Source organism: Lepus europaeus, chromosome 4 (assembly GCF_033115175.1).
Source record: "Lepus europaeus isolate LE1 chromosome 4, mLepTim1.pri, whole genome shotgun sequence".
NCBI classification, from domain to species: Eukaryota; Metazoa; Chordata; class Mammalia; order Lagomorpha; family Leporidae; genus Lepus; species Lepus europaeus.
In genome coordinates, this window is record NC_084830.1 from 8,274,013 (window position 1) to 8,294,480 (window position 20,468).

Consider the following 20,468-nt stretch of genomic DNA (forward strand, 5'->3'; position numbering starts at 1 on the left):
AAAACAAGTTTTATAGTTAATTACATAGTACAACTCATTAAGGACAGAGGTCCTACATGGGGAACAAGTGCACAGTGCGTCCTGCTGTTAACAATTGACACTCTTATTTATGTTAGTGATCACCTGAGGCTCTTGACATGAACTGCCAAGGCTCTGGAAGCCTTTTGAGTTCATAAACTCCATCACTGTTTAGACAAGACTGTAAGCAAAATGGAAATTCTCTCCTCCCTTCAGAGAAAAGTACATCCTTCTTTGATGGCTCCTTCTTCCCACTGGGGTCTCACTCAGAGATCCTTCATGCAGAACATTTTTTGCCACAGTGTCTTGGCTTTCCATGCCTGAGATGTTCTCATGGGCTTTTCAGCCAGATCCAAATGCCTTAAGGGCTGATTCTGAGGTCAGAGTGCTGTTTAGGGCATTTGTCATTCTATGAATCTGCTGTGTAGATTGCTTCCTATGTTGGTACATTCTCTCCTTTTTAATTCTATCTATTTGTACTACCTTTTTTTTTCAGCTTTGATTTAATAAATATAAATTTCCAAAGTACAACTTTTGGATTATAGCGACTTTTCCCCCCATAACCTCCCTCCCACCCACAACCATCCCATCTCCCTCTCCCTCTCCCATCCCATTCTTCATCAAGATTCATTTTCAATTATCTTTATATATAGAAGATCAACTTAGTATATACTAAGTAAAGATTTCAACAGTTTGCACCCACACAGATACACAAAGTATAAAGTACTGTTTGTGTAGTAGTTTTACCATTAATTTGCATAGTACAACACATTAAGGACAGAGATCCTATATGGGGAGTAAGTGCACAGTGACTCCCGTTGTTGATTTAACAATTGACACTCTTATTAATGATGTAAGTAATCACCCGAGGCTCTTGTCATGAGTTGCTAAGGCTATGGAAGCCTCTTGAGTTCACCAGCTCCGATCTTATTTAGACAAGGCCATAGTCAAAGTGGTCGAAGTGGAAGTTCTTTCCTCCATTCAGAGATAGGTACCTCGTTCTTTGATGCTTTGATGGCCCGTTCTTTTTGCTGGGATCTCACTCACAGAGGTCATTCATTTAGGGTTTTTTTTTTTTTTTTTTTTTTTTTTGCCACAGTGTCTTGGCTTTCCATGCCTGAGAAACTCTCATGGGCTCTTCAGCCAGATCCAAATGCCTTAAGGGATGATTCTGAGGCCAGAGTGCTGTTTAGGACATCTGCCATTCTATGAGTCTGCTGTGTATCCCACTTCCCATGTTGGATCATTCTCTCCTTTTTAATTCTATCAGTTGTTATTAGCAGACAATAGTCTTGTTTATGTGATCCCTTTGACACTTAATCCTATCATTATATCAATTATGAACTTAAACTGATCACTTTGACTAGTGAGATGGCAATGGTACATGCCACCTTGATGGGATTGAATTGGAATCCCCTGGCACGTTTCTAGCTCTACCATTAGGGGTAAGTCTGATTGGGCAAGTGCCAAACTGTTTTTGTACTAGCTTTTATTAAAAATGTCTCTTCCAGGGTAGAGCTCTTCAGTCAGAAGCAGTTTATGATAGATTTCAAAATGCAGTAATTTTCTTTTTATCCATTTGGGGCAATAGCCATCAGGTAAAACTTTTAAACATTGTTTAGGATTTTCAGAACAGCTTCAGCCTTTTTGGCAACTGTTTACTTGTCTCATAGCAATTCATTATTAAAGATATTCTTCTTTTATACTTCACTGCAGGGTGAGGTGATCAGTAGAGAGTAAATCATATACAATTAGTGACTAGAACTTTCTGGAAAGCCATTTGTCTGCCCACTCAATTGCAGAACAGTATTGTTTTAAAAAACACAAGTCCCAGAAGAGAGTTTCCTGTTCTTAGTGGTACCCAGACAGGCAAGTTCAACAAACGTTCTGGAAAGTCAGTGGCGGCATTTTGAGGTTTCTGTATTGAGGGCAACAAGTGGGGTTAATTCTCTTTGCTATTCCAGGAACAAAGAGACATTGGGGTCTTTGTTTCGTGCACGTGTTACGCACACCTACGTATGCAGGGTCCACTGCTAGGAGAGGGCGTCCATCTTCTCACTTCGTACAATTGCAGAGTTATAGGTGAGGTTTTCCAGTCCAGACCGCTTCATGGTTTAGAACCAGACACCCTGAGATCTCAAGGTACTCGTGTATTTGGGACTGGACCCCAGACATCCCAGTGTCCTGTTGACATTCATTTCCTCTACTCCATGTATAGAACCTTGCAAGGCCATCCATGTGTATATGATATGGGTGCATATATGTGAATATGTTTTTGTTTAATAAGATCAAAGAAAATATGCCACTTGGCCCCACCCCCTTCACGTGCACACATGTGCACACACACATACACTCACACAAGAGGTTACATGCGTGAGCTAAAGAAAAATGTACTGTCTTGTGGGGGTCTCTTGTAGTAGAGAAGTCTTGCTGAGCACGGCCGTGTGCTGGGGTGGTGGCCGTCAGGGCCCGGATCAGGTAGGGATCGAGTCAGTAAGCAGTGCTTTGTTCATCGATCTCAGGTGCTACCAAGATTGTTCCAGTGGAAGCAGGTCCCCCCGAAACAGGAGCTGCGAATCCTGAGACCACGCCAGCAGACCTGGTGCCTCGGAGAGGGTACCAGGAATACGCCATTCAGCAGACGCCGTACGAGCAGCCGATGAAGTCGAGCAGGTAAAGTGTTTCGTTCTGTGTCACTGCAGCCAGAGTTGGGACACAAGCGGCCTCCCTGGAGCGCAAGCAGTGTCAGTGCGTTTGTTGACCTGTGTGCTGTTCGTAGACTGTTCATAAAGCATATTGACCTCTCGATTCCACAGTGGCATAGCATAAGCCGATCTGTTAGCCCTTACTGTGTTGGCTGGGCTTGAAAACTGGGGCACATAAACACGCCAAGCAGAAGTTGGCTAATGAAGGTGGACCCTTTTACTTAAGCAAATGTAACTCCTGTTTTTTTTTTTTTTTTTTTTTTTTTTTTTTTTTTTAAAGATTTATTCATTTGAAAGACAAAGTTACAGAGAGAGAGGGAGAGAGATCTTCTGTCTACTGGTTCACTACCCAAATGGTTGCAATGGCCAGGGCTGGGCTAGAAGCCAGGAGCTTCCTCCGGATCTCCCATGTGGGTGGCATGAGCCCAGGTACTTGGTTCATCCTCTGCAGCTTTCCCAGGCCATTAGCAGAGAGCTGGATCAGAAGAGGAGCAGCCGGGACAAGAACTGGCACCCATATGGGATGCTGGCACTGTACGTGGTGGCTTTACCTGCTATGCCACAAAGCTGGCCCCAAGCAAATGTGTCTTTAACCTTAATCAAAAGAAGTGTAAACGTGGCCTCAGATTTGCTGAGCTTTATAGCGGCACATATTATAATAAAATAATCTTTATTTCTCTCCTTTTTGAAAAGGATACATTACTTAAAAACAGAGAGGGAGAGATCTTCCATCAGCTGGTTCACTCCCCAACTGGTGTAGTCCCAGCTGTAGTCAGGAGCTGGAACCCATTTGGCTCTCCCAAGTGAGTGGCAGGGTCCTCAGCACTTGGGCCATCTGCTGCTGCTTTCCTAGGCAATTAGCAGAGAGCTGGATTAGAAGTTGAGAAGCCAAGGCTCGAACCCACTCTCACGTGGGGTGCCTGCCTCGCAGGTTGGGGCTTAACCTGCTATGCTACAACATTGGCCCTGCTCCTACTTTCACAAGTAACACAGTTACCTCGTAGGAAGTTCAAGAATCTCATATGTTTTAAAGTATCCCAGATTTACTCTTTCTAGAGGTAGCTACTATTGACACTTTGTTCACATGCCTTAGTAGTTTTCACAATATATTAAGTTAGATTGTTTTAGTTTTGTTACTTTTCTCAAACATGGAATGTACTGTTTCTAACTTTTTAAAAAACTTACATCTTGACATTAATCCTTCATTTTTAGTACATATTAAGAAATGGTGCTTTCGATTGTGTGGGTCTGTTGTAGTTTATGTAGCCAGTCTTTGCTGTGATGGACAGTGCATTGATTGATGTCTCTTCAAGACTTCCTGAGGGATAAATTGCTGGAATTGAAATTGGCTGCATCAAAGGATGTGAGTGCATAATACGTTAATCAACATAAGCAGCTGTGCTGGTATCCGCTGACGGCCTACAGTGAACGCGTGTGGCTCTCTACACCCTCCCTTGCCTGTCTGTAGCTGTAGCAACCTCTGGTCACTGGAGGTGGACAAAACACGCCTGTTGCTGATGTTTCCCTCTGTTTTTGGAGGGGGATGTGGTGTTCTTGAGTAGAGCATAAACTGTAGTCACACAGACCAGGGTTGGCTCTAGACTCTTTAATTCCAGCTCAGTAAACTGGTTGCACCGTTGGGGGGTGCAGTGTGGCCGGGGAGGAAGTTCACCCGCCTTTCCTGTCCCAAGTGCATGTGTAGGACGTGGGCAGCTGCCATTTGCTGGTTTCAGGGAGGCCCTGTGCAGGGCCCTTCTCTGTGTATGTGGTCACACCGGGGGACGGTGGCTGTGCCATAGTCTTTCCGGCAGTGTAGACAGGATCAGGATGGATGTGCAGGCTCTAGAGTCAGAGTCTGCCTGGGCCCCTCTTATAGTTGTATGGCATGGGGCAAGTACTCAGTCTCCCCCCGTAAGCTGGTGTTAGGACTGTAGGGTTGGGATGAAATGGTTGGCATGGAGTTGGCCATACAATGAGGACCCAGTCACTGTTAGCAGCCATTGTCCTGTATCATTCAGCATGTCCAGACCCAGACCGAAAGAGGATCCACGAAGCACCTGTGATGTTCTTTCTCATCACATACTCAGAATCTCACACAATCGCCGAACACACGGGCAGGGGTCAGGAACTGGCAGTTACTGGTATTAAGTGATGTATGTGGTCAGTGAGTGACAGTCATGGTTTCTCCATCTGAGCTCCTGTCCAGCCCTGGCAGTGGATGCAGATGGAGAGCCGCACATCATCTCCTTTGGCAGGGCCATGGGAGGCAGCCGTGTGGTGCAAGGTGGCACGGAGCTGCCTGTCTTGTGCTGCAGAGTGAGACAACCCACCTCTCCTACCTGCAGGCCGGGCTCACAGGTGTCCCCTGCTTCCCACGGGCAGACACAGCCTGTCTAGAAAGGGAGCTGCAGAGCTCAGCTCCTGATTCCAGATCCTGTTCCAGACTCACCAGTCAGATGCATAGGTTCTGTCTTCCTGGGGGGAAGTGAGGACTAATGGGTCCCTCTCCTATGGAAACCTGCAGACAGGGAAAGGGGGTCACTCCCAGCTGCTGCTGAGTGACTTGGCAAGTCTGGATGAGCAAAGCCATCCAGAGCGCTCTGTGTCTAGGGTCACGAACAGACCGAGCTTGGCTCGTGAAAACTGCCCCCATTAGACTATGCCAGGATTTGTACAGCTCAGCCCCAGACCTCGCTGGTGGTCAGGCATGTGTGAGTGACACATCCTACTTCCCTTTTCCTTCTCCTGTGTCCCTGTGGTCTTTTCTCCTTCTTCCTCAAGCCACACCCAAACTTCTCTTTGTCAAGTTTTCCCAACTGCCTTCACCCAGGCTGGGGAGCCAGCATATTCCAGTCAGCCCTGCCACTCTGTCATGCACCATGCACTGACCTGTCTTCTCTCCCGCTAGGCTGTAAGCTCCCGACACACTCCAGACCACTGGTCCTGCTTGCCAAGGGCATGTGCATTCTCCAGCCTCCGCCCTTCTTGGTGCTCTGCTAAGAGTCCAGTAGGCAGGCTCAGGTGCTCCAGGTGTTAACCTCGCTGTTGTCCGTTTCTAGGCTAGGTCCCACCCAGCTCAAAATCTTCACCTGTGAGTACTGCAACAAGGTCTTCAAGTTCAAGCACTCCCTGCAGGCCCACCTGCGCATCCACACCAACGAGAAGCCGTACAAGTGCCCCCAGTGCAGCTACGCCAGCGCCATCAAGGCCAACCTCAACGTGCACCTGCGCAAGCACACCGGTGAGAAGTTTGCCTGCGACTACTGCTCCTTCACCTGCCTGAGCAAGGGCCACCTCAAGGTGCACATCGAGCGGGTGCACAAGAAGATCAAGCAGCACTGCCGCTTCTGCAAGAAGAAGTACTCCGACGTCAAAAACCTCATCAAGCACATCCGGGACACGCACGACCCGCAGGACAAGAAGGTCAAGGAGGCCCTGGACGAGCTCCGCCTGATGACCAGGGAGGGCAAGCGGCAGCTGCTCTACGACTGCCACATCTGTGAGCGCAAGTTCAAGAACGAGCTGGACCGCGACCGGCACATGCTGGTGCACGGGGACAAGTGGCCCTTCGCCTGCGAGCTCTGCGGCCACGGGGCCACCAAGTACCAGGCGCTGGAGCTGCACGTCAGGAAGCACCCCTTCGTCTACGTCTGCGCCATCTGCCTCAAGAAGTTTGTCAGCTCCATCAGGCTGCGCTCCCACATCAGAGAGACGCACGGCGCTGCCCAGGAGGCCCTGGTCTTCACCAGCTCCATCAACCAGAGCTTCTGCCTCCTGGAGCCCGGTGGGGACATCCAGCAGGAGGCTCTGGGGGACCAGCTGCAGCTGGCCGAGGAGGAGCTTGTGTTCCCAGGGGTGAGTGATCTCAAGGAGGAGGCCTGCTCCCAGGAGGCCCAGCCTGGAGGGGTGCAGACGGAGCTGGAGGCCCCCCTGCAAACCCCTGCTGCCACCGTGCAGCTGGCCACCCCTGTGGCCGACGGCACGGCCCTGCCACCCTGTGAACTGGAGACCACTGTGGTCTCGTCGGACCTGCACGCGCTGGCCGTGGTCTCCGATGACTTTCTGTTGAAAAACGATACCTCTTCTGCGGAGACTCACACTGCCCCCGAGAAGGCCTCCGACTCCCAGCACGGAGGCTCATCCCAGACTCAGGACAAGGAGATGGCACTGCTGCTGACCCAGACCAAAAGTGCCGGGCCGGACCAGGAGACCCCGGGCGCAGAGAGCCCACCAGGTGAAGGGCAGGGAACGGCTGCCCTTGCAGCCGGCGAGCCAGAGCCTAGCCAGTGTCTCAGGGCAAACCCAGCCGAGGCCTCTGAACTCGTTCCCCCCGTGGCTGATGGCGGGGACACGGCCGTGTGCCAGCCTGACTCTTGCAAACCTGCCTCTGAGCACCGGCCTGGTAGCACTGCCTTCATGAAGGTCCTGGACAGTTTGCAGAAGAAGCAAATGAACACCGGTTTGTGTGAGCGGATCCGGAAGGTGTACGGAGACCTGGAGTGTGAATACTGTGGTAAGGAAGGGCAGCACCGGCGGTGCAGCCGAGCAGCAGGCTCCTTCCCAGCAGCCCATCCATTCCTGTCATGCCGTGGTCACCTCGTGTTCTATTTGAGCTCCTGTCTCTGCAGGGAACACTCTGTAAATGAGCCCCCCCTTCCACGGTAGATAGGGCTGCAGTTAGCAATTGGGGTCTCTGTGGAGGCAGCCGGGGTGACCACGCAGCTGCCCATGTTGGGTTGGTCAGGTGTGCCTGCTGAGGTTACCGCATGACCTCGACGGGAGCCCTGACCAAGAAGAATCTTCCAGCTCATGACAAGTGTTGGGTCAAGCTTTCACTTGTGGCCGCGTTCTAGATGAGGAGGGAGAGGTATGCGAGTGGCTGGAGCTCTCTGCAGGGAGGCCCCGAATGGCACTCTCCCGCTCACGGTGAAATGCTGGCTCCCGGGTCTCCGGCGGGGGCTGGTGCTGCGGCAGTAGGAAGCCCAGCTGCAGCCCCAGTGCCCAGGTGCGTCATAGGGTTTGTGCATGTGCATCGTAGCGTTTGGCACCATACTTGGTCCTCGATAAGCACTTGTTTCCTCCTCCTCTCTCAGCGCTGGCATCATGCAGAAGGTAGCAGCACCCTTACTCTGAAAAGTAATTTCCAGACAGAAATGTGGTAGAAAGTGTGAAGAGTGACTTGGAGACAAGCCAGAGAGGAACTAAATATGGTAGTTTAAAAAAATAATAGTAATTTAAAAAAAATTCAAATTCGATATGAAAGAAACTTCCTTGTTCTCATGTGAAAATATTTTTTTAGGCAAACTTTTTTGGTACCAAGTGCATTTTGACATGCATGTCCGCACCCACACCCGGGAACATCTGTATTATTGCTCCCAGTGTCATTATTCCTCCATCACCAAAAACTGCCTTAAACGCCATGTAATTCAGAAACACAGTAACATCTTGCTGAAGTGTCCCACTGACGGCTGTGACTACTCGACTCCAGATAAATATAAGCTGCAGGCACATCTTAAAGTTCACACAGAGCTGGTAAGTAGCCCGCCCGAGCGGCAGCCCCGTCTCCCCTGGGTGCGCATTGCTTTCTCACGTTTATGCCTAACGCAGGTCTGCCTGCTGCCGGTCATCCGTGCCCGAGCATCCGGCCTCGAAAACGCAGGCAGGGCCACCCCAGTCAGCAGCTCTCCACTTTCCGTACGGCTGCTCCCCCGGCCCTGTCTCAGCGAAAGCCTCTAATCCATTGCAAAAAGAGATGAGGTTGAACACATTGCTTTCTGTGCACATGTCTCAGCGTCAGAGGGAGCTCACAGAAGAAAGAACGACGGAGTAGGAACGGAGCAAGGGTTTCTTAGATGCCGTCTGAAAGAATTCATCGAGACAGGGATAATAGTAACCGCTGCCACTGGAAGTTGTTGGGGGGTTAAGTTAGATAATGCCTTGAAGTGCGAGGAACAGTGTTGGGCTGCTAGGAAGAGCACAGTGAGTGTGGACAACCAGCGTTGGGGTTTCCTTCCATCACTTATTGCAAGCTCTCAGAGAAGGAGTGGCTGTGAGGTGCTTTTATTTTAAAAATGCCGTGCGGGCTCAGGGTGCCGTGAATATTCATGATGTTGTGTTTGCTGAGTTCTTTGGTGGAAGAGCTTGAAGCACAATGAATCGCTGTTTATTTTTGCAAATTCTGTCTGACTCAAGAGGCTGACACCAGAGAGCCATTTGAGAGCCTTACGGTGGTGAAGCAGGTGCACCTGGCCCCACGTGCAGTTCTGTTCAATTGCATCTCTTTTGATGCAGCACGAAGCTCAGAATGAGGCCTCAGAAAGTCGCTGTGCTGCCGTGGTTTCCAGCATGAACACCGCCGGCACCGCGGCTGTTTGTCTGTAGATGATGAAGCCAAGGTGCTTGGGTGTATGTGCGGGTCAGAGCCCAGGGTTGGGGGTAAGATCCTGGACTGCAACAGTGTCTCCAGCTCTCTCACAGGCTCCGTGGCCTTGGGCTCAAGAACAAGTAGAAGTCTTCTGTAAACCCTGTCTATTAAAAAAATCCATCCTGTGTCCATGTACACATATATCACGCATATATTTATAATACGTGTATATATGCATGCTGTTTGTATGCACCTGTGCACATGTAGACACATAGGTGTGTGTGTGTGTATGTATACAGATCTGTGGTTATGGAGAGGTTAACATGGAGTGCTGTGCCTGTTGCACAGCTGAGCGTCTGTGCTGGCTGTTCACCACATCCCACCTCTCTCTCGGCACGAGCAGTTGGTCCGTCACTCCTGTGGAATTCCTGGGAGGTTGGCACTGCTTCTGGTCGTTTCCTTCGGGCAGAGGGTCTGAGGGGCAGGGTTCCTCAGGGTGACTTTGCTGGGACTCCAGCAGGTGCATGAGAGAGGCCACCATGAGAACAGGCTTCTGGAGAAGCCTTGGCTGAAGCCCGGGAAGACTGCCAGGTTGTACCCCTGGCCGCCCATTTCCTCTGCTTTGTCCAGCCTAGGGATGCACCGCATAGCCTCTCTGTGCTTCGGCTGACCTGCCCTCAGGTGAGGAGCGGAGAGGGAACGTGTGCAAAGGTCCTGGAACAGTGCCCGGCATGGAGTCGGCCTGAGGGGCCACTGTTGTGTTGTTTATCCTGCTTGTCCGTTGGAAACGTGTTGCTCTGAAGCACAGGCGAGTGGATGATAAGACCAGGCAGGCTATCAGTGAGCTTCAGCTTCTAGAACCTTCCTTCCTCACACTCAGACGGTGCCTGCTCAGTGTCTGTGCCCGATGGACTCCTGGCCCAGCCTGGCCTCTCCTTCCCCTGGAGGCTGGTGCTCAGGCTCCCAGCCACGGCCACACCCCTGTCTCCTGGTCCACAGCAGAGCAGCAGGAACCTGCTGAGCCCTTTGACCCTGCTTTGTGCTGTTCTTGAGGAAGGGGCACTTGAAGAAGTTTCTTTGCACTGTACTGTGGCTGTGAGTCCCCCTACAGAGAGACTCACCTCACCAGGGTCAGCACTTGGCAATGTGTCCCACAGCCAGGGGAGGGGGTGTGTGTCAGAGGGAGACAGGTTGGTTCCGTGGCCAGGCGATGTGGTCTTGGTGTTGGGGATTATCTCCTCCACTGGGTACAGTAGGTACCTGCGTTTCAGAGTCATTCGTTCACCTGTCCATGGTCACCATGGATAAGGGACAGAGTTCAGGTCATGTCCTTGTCACTGCCCCATGTGGTGGTCATCATTAACATTAACATCAGCCATGCTGTTCTTGCCACGTGCCCTGGGCCCTCGCACACCATCTGAAGGAAAGCTGTGGGCATGGGCTGTGTCCCCTGAGGTCAGGGGTGGTGTGGGCACTTCCTGTGTCGAGTGGCATTCGTGTCCTCTGCTGCAGTAACAAAGCAGGAGAGGAACAGGTGCCCAGTCGGGGCACGTGGCTCAGTTGACCTTATAAGAAAGAGTGCCGTCCTGCTTCTCATTAGCGCTGGCGTCATCTAGGAGTTGTTAAAGTTTAATCTCAGCCTTTTCTCTTGCTGCTGTTTGCACTTCTTGCCGGGCATGGGGATTGCGGGTGTAAGACTTGCTCCCTGCCTGCAGGGGACTCTGCTTGTGCGCAGAGACCCACGAGTCCACAGGAAGGTCAGCCAGGTCCAGAGTGACCGCGGGAAGGTCATCCAGGTCGACAGTGACCGCAGGAAGGTCAGCCAGGTCCACAGTGACTGCAGGAAGGTCAGCCAGGTCCAGAGTGACCGCAGGAAGGTCAGCCAGGTCCAGAGTGATCGCGGGAAGGTCAGCCAGGTCCACAGTGAGTGCAGGAAGGTCAGCCAGGTCCAGAGTGACCGCGGGAAGGTCATCCAGGTCGACAGTGACCGCAGGAAGGTCAGCCAGGTCCACAGTGACTGCAGGAAGGTCAGCCAGGTCCAGAGTGACCGCAGGAAGGTCAGCCAGGTCCAGAGTGATCGCGGGAAGGTCAGCCAGGTCCACAGTGATCACGGGAAGGTCATCCAGGTCCAGAGTGACCGCGGGAAGGTCAGCCAGGTCCACAGTGACTGCGGGAAGGTCAGCCAGGTCCACAGTGACTGCGGGAAGGTAAGCCAGGTCCAGAGTGACCGCGGGAAGGTCAGCCAGGTCCACAGTGACCACGGGAAGGTCAGCCAGGTCCAGGGTGCCTCCCCAGAGGCTGAGGGGTTCTGAGGGCTGCCTGGAGGAGGTGTTCTGGGGTCGATGAGGTGATTTGGGCAAAGGAAGAGGTCAGGAGAGGAATCCTGGCAGAGTGGATGGCGCAAGCCAAGGGGAAGCCTGGAATCGATCCAGTTTGTTGGGGTACGAGGTGTTTTCCTGAAGCGGGTGGACTGTGTTGCCTACGTAATGAGAGAATAATTTAGGAAATGAGCTCCAGCGGACTCTAGCCCGTAGGTGTTTCCTGTCAGGAAGCCAAGCGTCCACGGCGATGTTGCCGCGGTAGAAAGGCCTCCCGCCGCCTCGGGCGCAGCCCTCCTGGACCTGACAGCCAAGGGCCAGCACCAGGTGTGTCAGTGGAGTGTCTGCAGGCGATGGGCTCATCGCCGTGTGAGATCAGTGGTTCTCAGGATGTTCTCAGAGCTGTGCAGCTGTCCCCACATCTACTCGTGGAACTTTTCTTCCTCCCGTAGAGGAACCCCTTCCCATCGGCTCCCGGCCCTCACTTCCCCTCCCCGAGCCGCAGGCGACTGTAAGCTACCGCCTATCTCTAGCTTTGTCTGTTCTGGACGTTTCATACGGGATACAGTCTTCTGTGACTGACTGCTCACAGTCCATCCAGGCTGTAGCAGGTGTTCATTCCTCAATCCTTTTCATGACCGCATGGTGTTCCATTGGATGCTGTGCTGCATTTTGTTTATCATTCACGGTTGATGGACATCTGACAGTATGGTTTTGGTGGGAATTTCACCAAGATGGGACTCCCGACTACAGAGTGGTTTTTTTTTTAAAGATTTATTTCATTTATTTGAAAGAGTTACAGAGTGGGGTGGAGACAGAGAGAGGTCTTCCATCCGCTAGTCCACTCCCCAGATGGCTGCAATGGCTGGAGCTGCACCGATCTGAAGCCAGGAGCCAGGAGCTTCTTCTTGGTCTCCCACGTGGGTGCAGGGGCCTAAGGACTTGGGCCATCTTCTACTGCTTTCCCAGGCCATAGCAGAGAGCTGGAATGGAAAAGGAGCAGCCGGGACTAGAACTGTTGCCCATATAGGATGCTGGCACTTCAGGCTAGGTCTTTAACTTGCCGCACCATAGTTCTGGCCCCAACTACAGAGTGTTTTAAATCCACAAGCTTTGATCTGAGTCTTTGGAAATCAATTAAGCATGCGGTTAACTCTCGGAGAGTAGGGGTTAACCTTTCCTTAAAGAAGTTCTCAAAAATTTTGAAGTATGTAGGAAATAGCCCATGCTTTTGTCCCCATATTTAGCTGTGTCACCGCTGTCCCCCTCCTCTCATCTCCACTCTTCCTGACGCTAGTAGCACCATTGCTGCTGTGCAGGGGCTGGGGTCACAGGACAGGGTCGCTGGCTGTAGGCCTGCAGCCTTGTGTAGACAGCTTGGTCTCCATTTTCCAGGAAGTGGAGTGAGTAGAGCCACCCCTCTGTCCCTGGGTGGTGGTGGAGCTCCAGTGCAGGTGGTGTGCATTTGCGATGTCAGAGTGCTTCCCGAGGGCTCTGGTCATGGCAGGGTCTGGGTGGGTCCTGCAGTGGTGCTGTGTCGCCTGGGAAAATAGGGGGCTTCAGTGAGTCCTTGCTCCAGCATGGGGTTGGTGTCCTTACCTGTGACCAGGCTGTTCCACTTGCTACGGTAAGGACTGCTTTCAGCACAGAGTTCCATGCAGAGCAACAATTAGGGAAATAGGAAATAGCAAAACCCCCTCCTCCCCAATGTGTCTGTACCTAGCCCATTCCAGTTGCATTAGAACTCAGGAATAATCTGCTTCTGGGCCTCTTACAGCCATTTCCTAGCTAAGGGTACGCCCAGGGATTGGAAAGAGTGTGTCCACTCAATCCGGTCCTTCCCATTAGTGCTTTAAAGTTAGAGATATGGTCACCCCTACATGTCCACGAGGAATGGTCTAAGGCCTCTTCCCCCACCGGGTACCAGAATCTGTGGATGCTCAAGTCCCTACATTAATGGGGTGGCATTTGTATGTAACTCACGCACATCCTTCTACAACTTGAAATCATCTCAAGTTATTTATAATACCTAATGCCATGTAATGCCTAGTAAGTAGCTGTCACACTGCATTGTTTAGGACATAATGGCAGAAGAAAGGACATTCTCCGTACGGTTTTTTCCAAGTACTTTTGGCCCACAGTTGGGTCTGTTTGTGGATTCAGAATCTTCAGATGCAGGGATGTGTTGGCTTCAAGGACAGGTGGAGCCCTCATCAAGGGGATTCATCAACATTGTCCCCAGAGCAAATCTACCTTTTACAGCATCGTGCAACTTCTGTGACGAGAAACACTGAGAAAATAGGATTTCAGTTGAGTGGAAGGGGGCTTTGCATTCTGCGGGGTTTGAGTTCAGATCCCGTATCTGTCTCTGGGATTTTGAGTAAACTGCTTGGCCTCCCTGAGCCTCTGTTTTCTCATCTGTAAAGTGGACACAAAGCACTCTGCCCTGCTTCTCCGAACTGTGAGCCCTGAACCAGAAAACATGTACAGATGGGGGCACGGTGGGTTGAGCTGCTGCTTAGGAAACCTGCATCCCATATCGGAGTGCCTGGGGTCGAGTCCCACCTTTGCTTCTCCGCTTCCTGCCAATGCTCCAGGGTGGCAGATGACGACTGGAGTACTTGGGTCTCTGCCACCCAAGGGAGGTCCAGATGGAGTTTCAGGCTTCTGCCTTAGACCTGGCTATTACTGGCATTTTGTGGGGTGAACCAATGAACTGATGACTGGGAGATCTTTCTCTAGTTTCTCTCTGTTACTCTGCCTTTCAAAAACATAAAAAAAATTTTTTTAAAGATTAATTATTTAGAAGGAAGAGTTACAAAGAGGCAGACGCACATGCAGAGAGAGAAAGGTCTTCCATCCACTGATTCACTCCCCCAAATGACCACGATGGCCAGGGCTGGGCCAATCCGAAGCCAGGAGCCAGGAGTTTCTTCCAGGTCTCCCACGTGGGTTCAGGGGCCATCTTCTGCTTTCCCAGGCCATAGCAGAGATTTGGATCGGAAGTGGAGCAGCTGGGACGTGAACCAGCGCCCACATGGGATGCCCACACTGCAGGTGGTGGCCTCACCCGCTGAGCCACAGTGATTTTCTGAGGCTTTTGTTCCATGTGTAACTTTCCGTGTCAGTGCGTGCCTCTCTGGGGTGGTGTCTGTGAGTCTGTGAGGCAGTTTGAGACCTCCTCAGTCCGAGTGACCTCGTAATGAACGAGAGTCCTGGACACCCTGCCTCCACCAGAATGTGAGGTGGGATCTGGGGATATTACTTACGCAAGTTCCTCCAACAGCTCCGACAGCAAAGTGTGAAGCAGCAGGATGTGGAGGGGGCGGGGGGGCAGTGACAAGACAGTTTGTGCTGTCTCTGACTTGTGTTCCTTTTCAAAAGACCCCAAAGGTACGCAGCACGAGGGTATTGGAGTGGTGACGGCTTGAGCTGGGGAGAAGGCACCTCTGGGGTTGCATTCTGAGAAGTGGTGTTGCCAGCTGACCTCGCCAGTCCCCTCACCTGGAAATGGGGCAGCTGTCCCCACTTCTGGGGTTCCATGGGAGCTCTGTGGGGGGATGTTTGTAAGGGCCACAGCACGGCGCCAGGCACACAGGGAGACCTGTCCATCATCAATCATTCCTCCTCCCTCTTCCTCCTGCTCCTCCTCCAAGGAGAAGAGGAACTATGGCACTGGAGCATCCATCCTGCACATGATGGTTTCTCAACAAGCATTTAAAATTCTTGGCTTCCGCTTTTGAGAGGTCCATAGTCAACTCTTGGCTATAGTGCTATACATATTGAGTCAGTCTTATGTATACTTTCTGGAAATAAGCTAGAACAATGTATTGCCAACAAAGTGCAGAGAAAGTAGAGGAAGTAAGTAGTTAAACCTGATCAGTGTTCATTTTTTTTTTTTTTAAGTAGAGGAAAAATGTTATTTAACTGAAGTGATGAACACACATTTTTCCTTTTCAAAGACCATGAGAATGTGGACTTCTCTTGATCACAGAACTGCTTGGTGCTGTGTGGCTGTGGGCATTTATTTATGGGGCAGGAGACCCGGGGTTGTGAGACCCTCCTGGGTGGAGAGCAGCTTCGTTTTGGTGAGAACCAAGATTCTCCATGGAAGAGGCCTGGCAAAACAGAACCATCTGCCCTGGGCAAGAACTTCCTGGAGCTGAAACCCTGAATGGCGCCCACGCTGGCTCTTTGCTGACTTGCTCATATCCATCACAGGTGGGGGCGCCAGCTTCCCTGGCTTCCGAGGCTGCGTGCCCGTCACATCGCCCTCCCTCCATGATACGAGCATCTCCCACCTTCCTCCCGACGCAGGGCCTGGTGGTCCCTGGGGCCCTGTAACATCGGGGGAGCGAACCCACAGGGGAAAGCAGATGCCATCACCATGGTCCTTCTGCCTGAGACACTGTTCAGGGTACTCCCCCACTTTTATTTCTGTGCCTCGATGAGAGATATTTTGTAGGTGCACTCACTCATGCAACAGCGGCATCATTTGGTGGTGTTTGACTTCCCACCCATGAGAATAGCCTGTGGGGTTGCCTGTAGCCAAGAGCCAGGCCCTGAGCCCCTGCACCCCCAGCTGTGGCTGCCACCTCCTGCTGATACCTCCCTCTTTTCAAAGTACCCTGGCTGCTTTGAAGGCAGTTTGCATTGGAGCAAACAGACTTCCAGGCTGGGCTCTCCTGCTGTCATGGCTGCAGCTCTCACGCTCCTAGCGTGTCCTGGGAACTCTTTCAACCACACTCTTTTAAGTTTGCCGCGTTAGTTCAGGTTTTCATCTGCAGCAGGGAACTGAGGGTTTGCAAGAGAGGCAAATGCATCCTAGGAGTCCTCCCCTCCTCCATGCCCTCTCGCTCCGCCTGTGTCCTTCCGGCAATCTTCAAAGGAGCCTGAAACAAGGGCCCCGGTAAGCTCAGAGAGAAATTGCTTTCAGACTCTCTTGGAGATTCAAAGAAAAAAAAAAAAAAAAAAAAAAAACAAAACAAAAAAAAAAAAAACAATAGCAGGGGCTCACGGGGGGATCACTGGAAACCCTGTCCGAGCCCGTGGGAATGCCTCCATCTGCTCTGATGACCAGGGCACCAGGGGCTGTGGAGGCCTCCCCCAGGGTGTCTGCAAAGTGGCAGTGTGGGCATGAGGCCAGAGACAGGAGCCCGTGGAGAAGCTCTAGGCCTGCGATGGAGCCAGGGGAGGTCTGTGGCATTGCTGGCCAGACAGCCAGGACTGAGGCCCCCAGCTTGGCAGCTGCTACGTGGTGCCCGAGTGTTGGTGGGAAATGCATCCAGACCTTGTGGGAGGGACTTGAGTGTTCTTTTGTTTTGAATATAAAAATGTGCCTTTCCTGAGTGTGCTGCGGGAGCACTGGCCCGGGGAGGTGGTCTGCAGCGGCCTGCAGCCAGTCCACAATGAGGTGGGGGCACTCATCCACAGCTTCCCGTGGAGCGATGAGGCGCCTTAGCCTAGGGAAGATCTGGAGTATGGGCTGCGTGGAGCCCACGGCTCCAAGACTCCTTCAGAGGCTTTCAGGCGGGCCGGGCACTCGCTATGGTCCGAGCTTTTCTCTGAGCACTCTTGCATGGGGTGGAGGAGGCAGGTGACTTGGTTATTGTTGCTTCGCTTTTATTTTTTTAAGATTTATTTAGGGGGCTGGTGCTGTGGCGTAGTGGGTAAAGCCGTTGCCTGCAGTGCCAGCATCCCATATGAGTGCCAGTTCGAATCCTGGCTGTTCCACTTCCGATCCAGCTCTGCTATGGCCTAGGAAAGCAGTAGAAGATGACCCAAGTCCTTGGGCCTCTGCACCTGCATGGGAGACCTGGAAGAAGCTCTTGGCTCCTGGCTTTGGATCTGTACAGCTCCATTCGCTACAGCCAGTTGGGGAATGAACCAGCGTATGGAAGACCCCTCTCTCTCTGTGCCTCTCCTTCTCTCTATGTGTAACTCTGACTTTCAAATAAATAAATAAATAAATCTTAAAAAAAAAAGATTTATTTGGAGGAGAGAGATTGATTGATTGATTCTCCATCCACTGGTTCACTCCCCAAATGACTGCAACAGTCAGGGCTTAGGCAGGCTGAAGCCTGGAGCCTGGTACTCCATACTGGTTCCCCATGTGGGTCTCAGGGGCCCAAGAACTTGGGCTATCATCCCACTGCCCATCCAGTCTCACCAGCAGGAAGCTGATTGGAAGTGGAACAGCTCGGTTTTGAACTGGCACTCTGACCTGCGATGCCAGTATTGCAAGTGGTGGCTTAACCTGCTGCACCACAATGCCAGCCCCAAGGAGTTAGTTTTAATTTCCATTTTAGAGATGATAAAATTGAGGCAACGAATGTTTAAATCACCTGCCCAGAGTCTCCCAGCTCTCCAGAATTCAGCATAGGTGTTCTGAGCCCTGAGACAGCACTGCTGGTCACTGTCACACAAGAGCGGGAGCTCTGGTGCCCATGGCCCAGTTTGGATGCACAGCTCTGCCCTCTGTGAGTTCCCGAAGGCCCCACAAGGTGTGATGTGCAAAGCACCTGCATGCAAGAGGTGCTTCAGAAGCAATAGCTGTTGTGGTGTCATTGTTTAAAGGGAGGGGCCAACTGTGCCAAGGGCAGTGGGAGCTGGGCTCACTTCCAGAAGGCATGGAAAGCATGTGTGCGTCACTGAGCCCCCTGGCAGAAGTCAGCACTCCTAGAGATTTGGGGAGTGTGGACCTTGTTAGCATCCTCCAAACATGCGGCTCCTGCAGGTTGTGTCCATTTGGGCAAGCAGAGTCCCTCTCACCAGATTTTGAATCTCAGTAAGAGGTGCACTTGGGACAACCCTGGGGGGTCCAGCAGCAGGCGCTGCTTGTCTCACAGTTCTGGGGAGGGGGAGTCTGGGACCAAGGCATGGCGGGGCTGCTTCCCTCCGAGGCTCAGGGAGACCTGCTCCCCGCCACCACCACCGCTACCCCCAAGCCTCTGGAGGGATGCAGATGCGTCACCCTCGCTGCCTTCATCCTCACACCGGTTCTCCCTGTGTGCGTCTGTGTCCAGGTCCTCTTTTACATAGGACACCAGTCTTTCTGGGCCAGTGCCCACCCCAGTGATCACACTTTCACCAGACTGCATCTGTAAAGACCCTGTCTCCAAGTGAGGTCCCGTATGGAGGTCCTAGAGTTCAGGACTCCAAACAGTGGTCTGTCAAGGGACGCAGTTCAACCTGTGTCCTCCTCCAACCCTGGAGAAATCACCCTCAGGTGAGCTCAGAGAACAGGGAGGTGAGCGAGAGCATCTCCCTCATGCAGGGTGTGAGCCTGGTGACCTGCTTAGGTGAAGCCAGCAGCAGTGCAGGTGAACCCCCTCCCGCAGCCTTGGGGACACCTGGGTCCTGGAGGGGAGGACGCACCCTGGGTGGGCATCTGCACTCTGCAGTCCAAAGCAGGCTCTTCCTCTTGGCCCTGGGCTCATCACCTTCATTTCTCCTCCCTCCCTCCCACTCTCCCTTCCTTCCTTTCAACATAGGAATGGTTTCTCTTATGGCAAAGTCAGAACCGGTTTCGGCACCTCTTCTCTGCCAGGTTAGCTCACTCTTTTGCCACCTGCAGGGTAGTTCCTTTGTTGTTCTGCCATTACTTCCACATGGATGGAAGAAAGGAGATGGCACAGGCTGTGTCCCTTTCTTTTATGGGTGTGATCTGTAGGTTGCATTTAAACCCAGCTCAAGCCTTCGGGTCTCAGTTTCTCTGTCTGTAACACAAGTATGAACAATGCCTATCTTTCGTGAGTGGTTATTTTTCAATAAAATAACTTACATGGATCCCTATGCAAGCCATGCATTGAGTGCTGGAGGATAAAATGAGCCATTGGCCATAGAGAAGTACTGGTCTGCGGGGTACACTCTTGACCTTGGGTTTGAGCCTGGCCCATTGCCACCTCCACAGGACTTTCACCTCTAAACCCCACCCCTCCAGGCTGTGCAGGGCCAGGTGGGAGCTGTAAATAAGTATGTTGGACTTGATGAGTGTGTGGTGACAGAGCAGTAATTGTGATGATGGTGGTGGTGATGACCGTGATAGTGGTGGTGACAGTGATCTTGGTGGTGCTGATGGTGGTGGTCATGACAGTGGTGGTATTGGTGATGATGTTGATAGCGGTGATGGTGATGGTGGTGGTGGTGATGCTGACGATGATGGTGATACTGTTGGTTGTGGTGAGGATGGTGAGGATGATGGTGAGAATGATGATGTTGGTGATAGTAATGATGTGAGAATTACGGTGATAATAACGGTGATGGACATTTTTCTATAGAGTCTAGATTCAAATGAGACAATCAATTGATGATGTTCTCTTTCTGTTAAGGACAAAAGGAGTTATTCTTGCCCTGTGTGTGAAAAGTCTTTTTCAGAAGACCGATTGATAAAGTCACACATCAAGACCAACCATCCTGGTAAGGTCCACCATTTACAATGGGAAATTAATTTTAAAATGCTTATGTTTATTTTAAGACACAGCACTGTAGATCAGTTATAAAGACGGATGGATGCTTGAATACAGTGAGGCTAACTGTTGTCTTTATTACAGTTGGGGAGTTCTGTAATTGTTTCATGTTACCTTGTTGTCTTTAGATGCAGCTTTCTCTGCCTGTCCTGCAGTCTTGGTGACCTCCCCTTCCTTTTTTCACTGTGAACTTTGAGTGGCTTTTTTTTTTTTTTTTTTGAGTGGTCATGGACGGTATGGGTCTGACTTAGATCTTTCTTTACCTTATGCTTTGCCCTTATGATAAGTTTGTGTTAACTCAGAGTGGTGGTTTACAAGAGGTACTGGCTCCCCTGCAGACCGAGGAGACTCCAGAGTTGGGGCGACTGTCTCTGAGGTCACTTCGCATCCCACACTGCCTGGGTGGTGGACGCACCAGCCACCTGGGCATCTATGCCTTATCACTTCTGTTCTTGTTGCCTGAGACAGTTTCCCTCCTGTTCTGCCTTGTTCATTTCTGTACATTCTTTAAGTTCCCTCTCAGAGCCCTGCTGTTGGTAGGCGTCTGTGGTTCTTAGCCCAGATGAGGGTCCCCCAGCTCCCCAGGGCCACATTC

General features: G+C 51.6%; 1 protein-coding gene across 3 annotated transcripts in view; it reads left to right on the forward strand.

The window, feature by feature from the left end:
* Positions 1-20,468, forward strand: part of ZFAT (zinc finger and AT-hook domain containing) — a 330,215-nt gene that overhangs the window by 215,271 nt on the left and 94,476 nt on the right. For all 3 annotated transcript variants that reach the window (XM_062187952.1, XM_062187951.1, XM_062187953.1), the window contains 4 exons: positions 2,541-2,691; positions 5,783-7,236; positions 8,023-8,255; positions 19,736-19,823. In XM_062187952.1, coding sequence (XP_062043936.1) covers positions 2,541-2,691; positions 5,783-7,236; positions 8,023-8,255; positions 19,736-19,823 — 1,926 coding nt within the window. The remainder of the gene's footprint in view (positions 1-2,540; positions 2,692-5,782; positions 7,237-8,022; positions 8,256-19,735; positions 19,824-20,468) is intronic.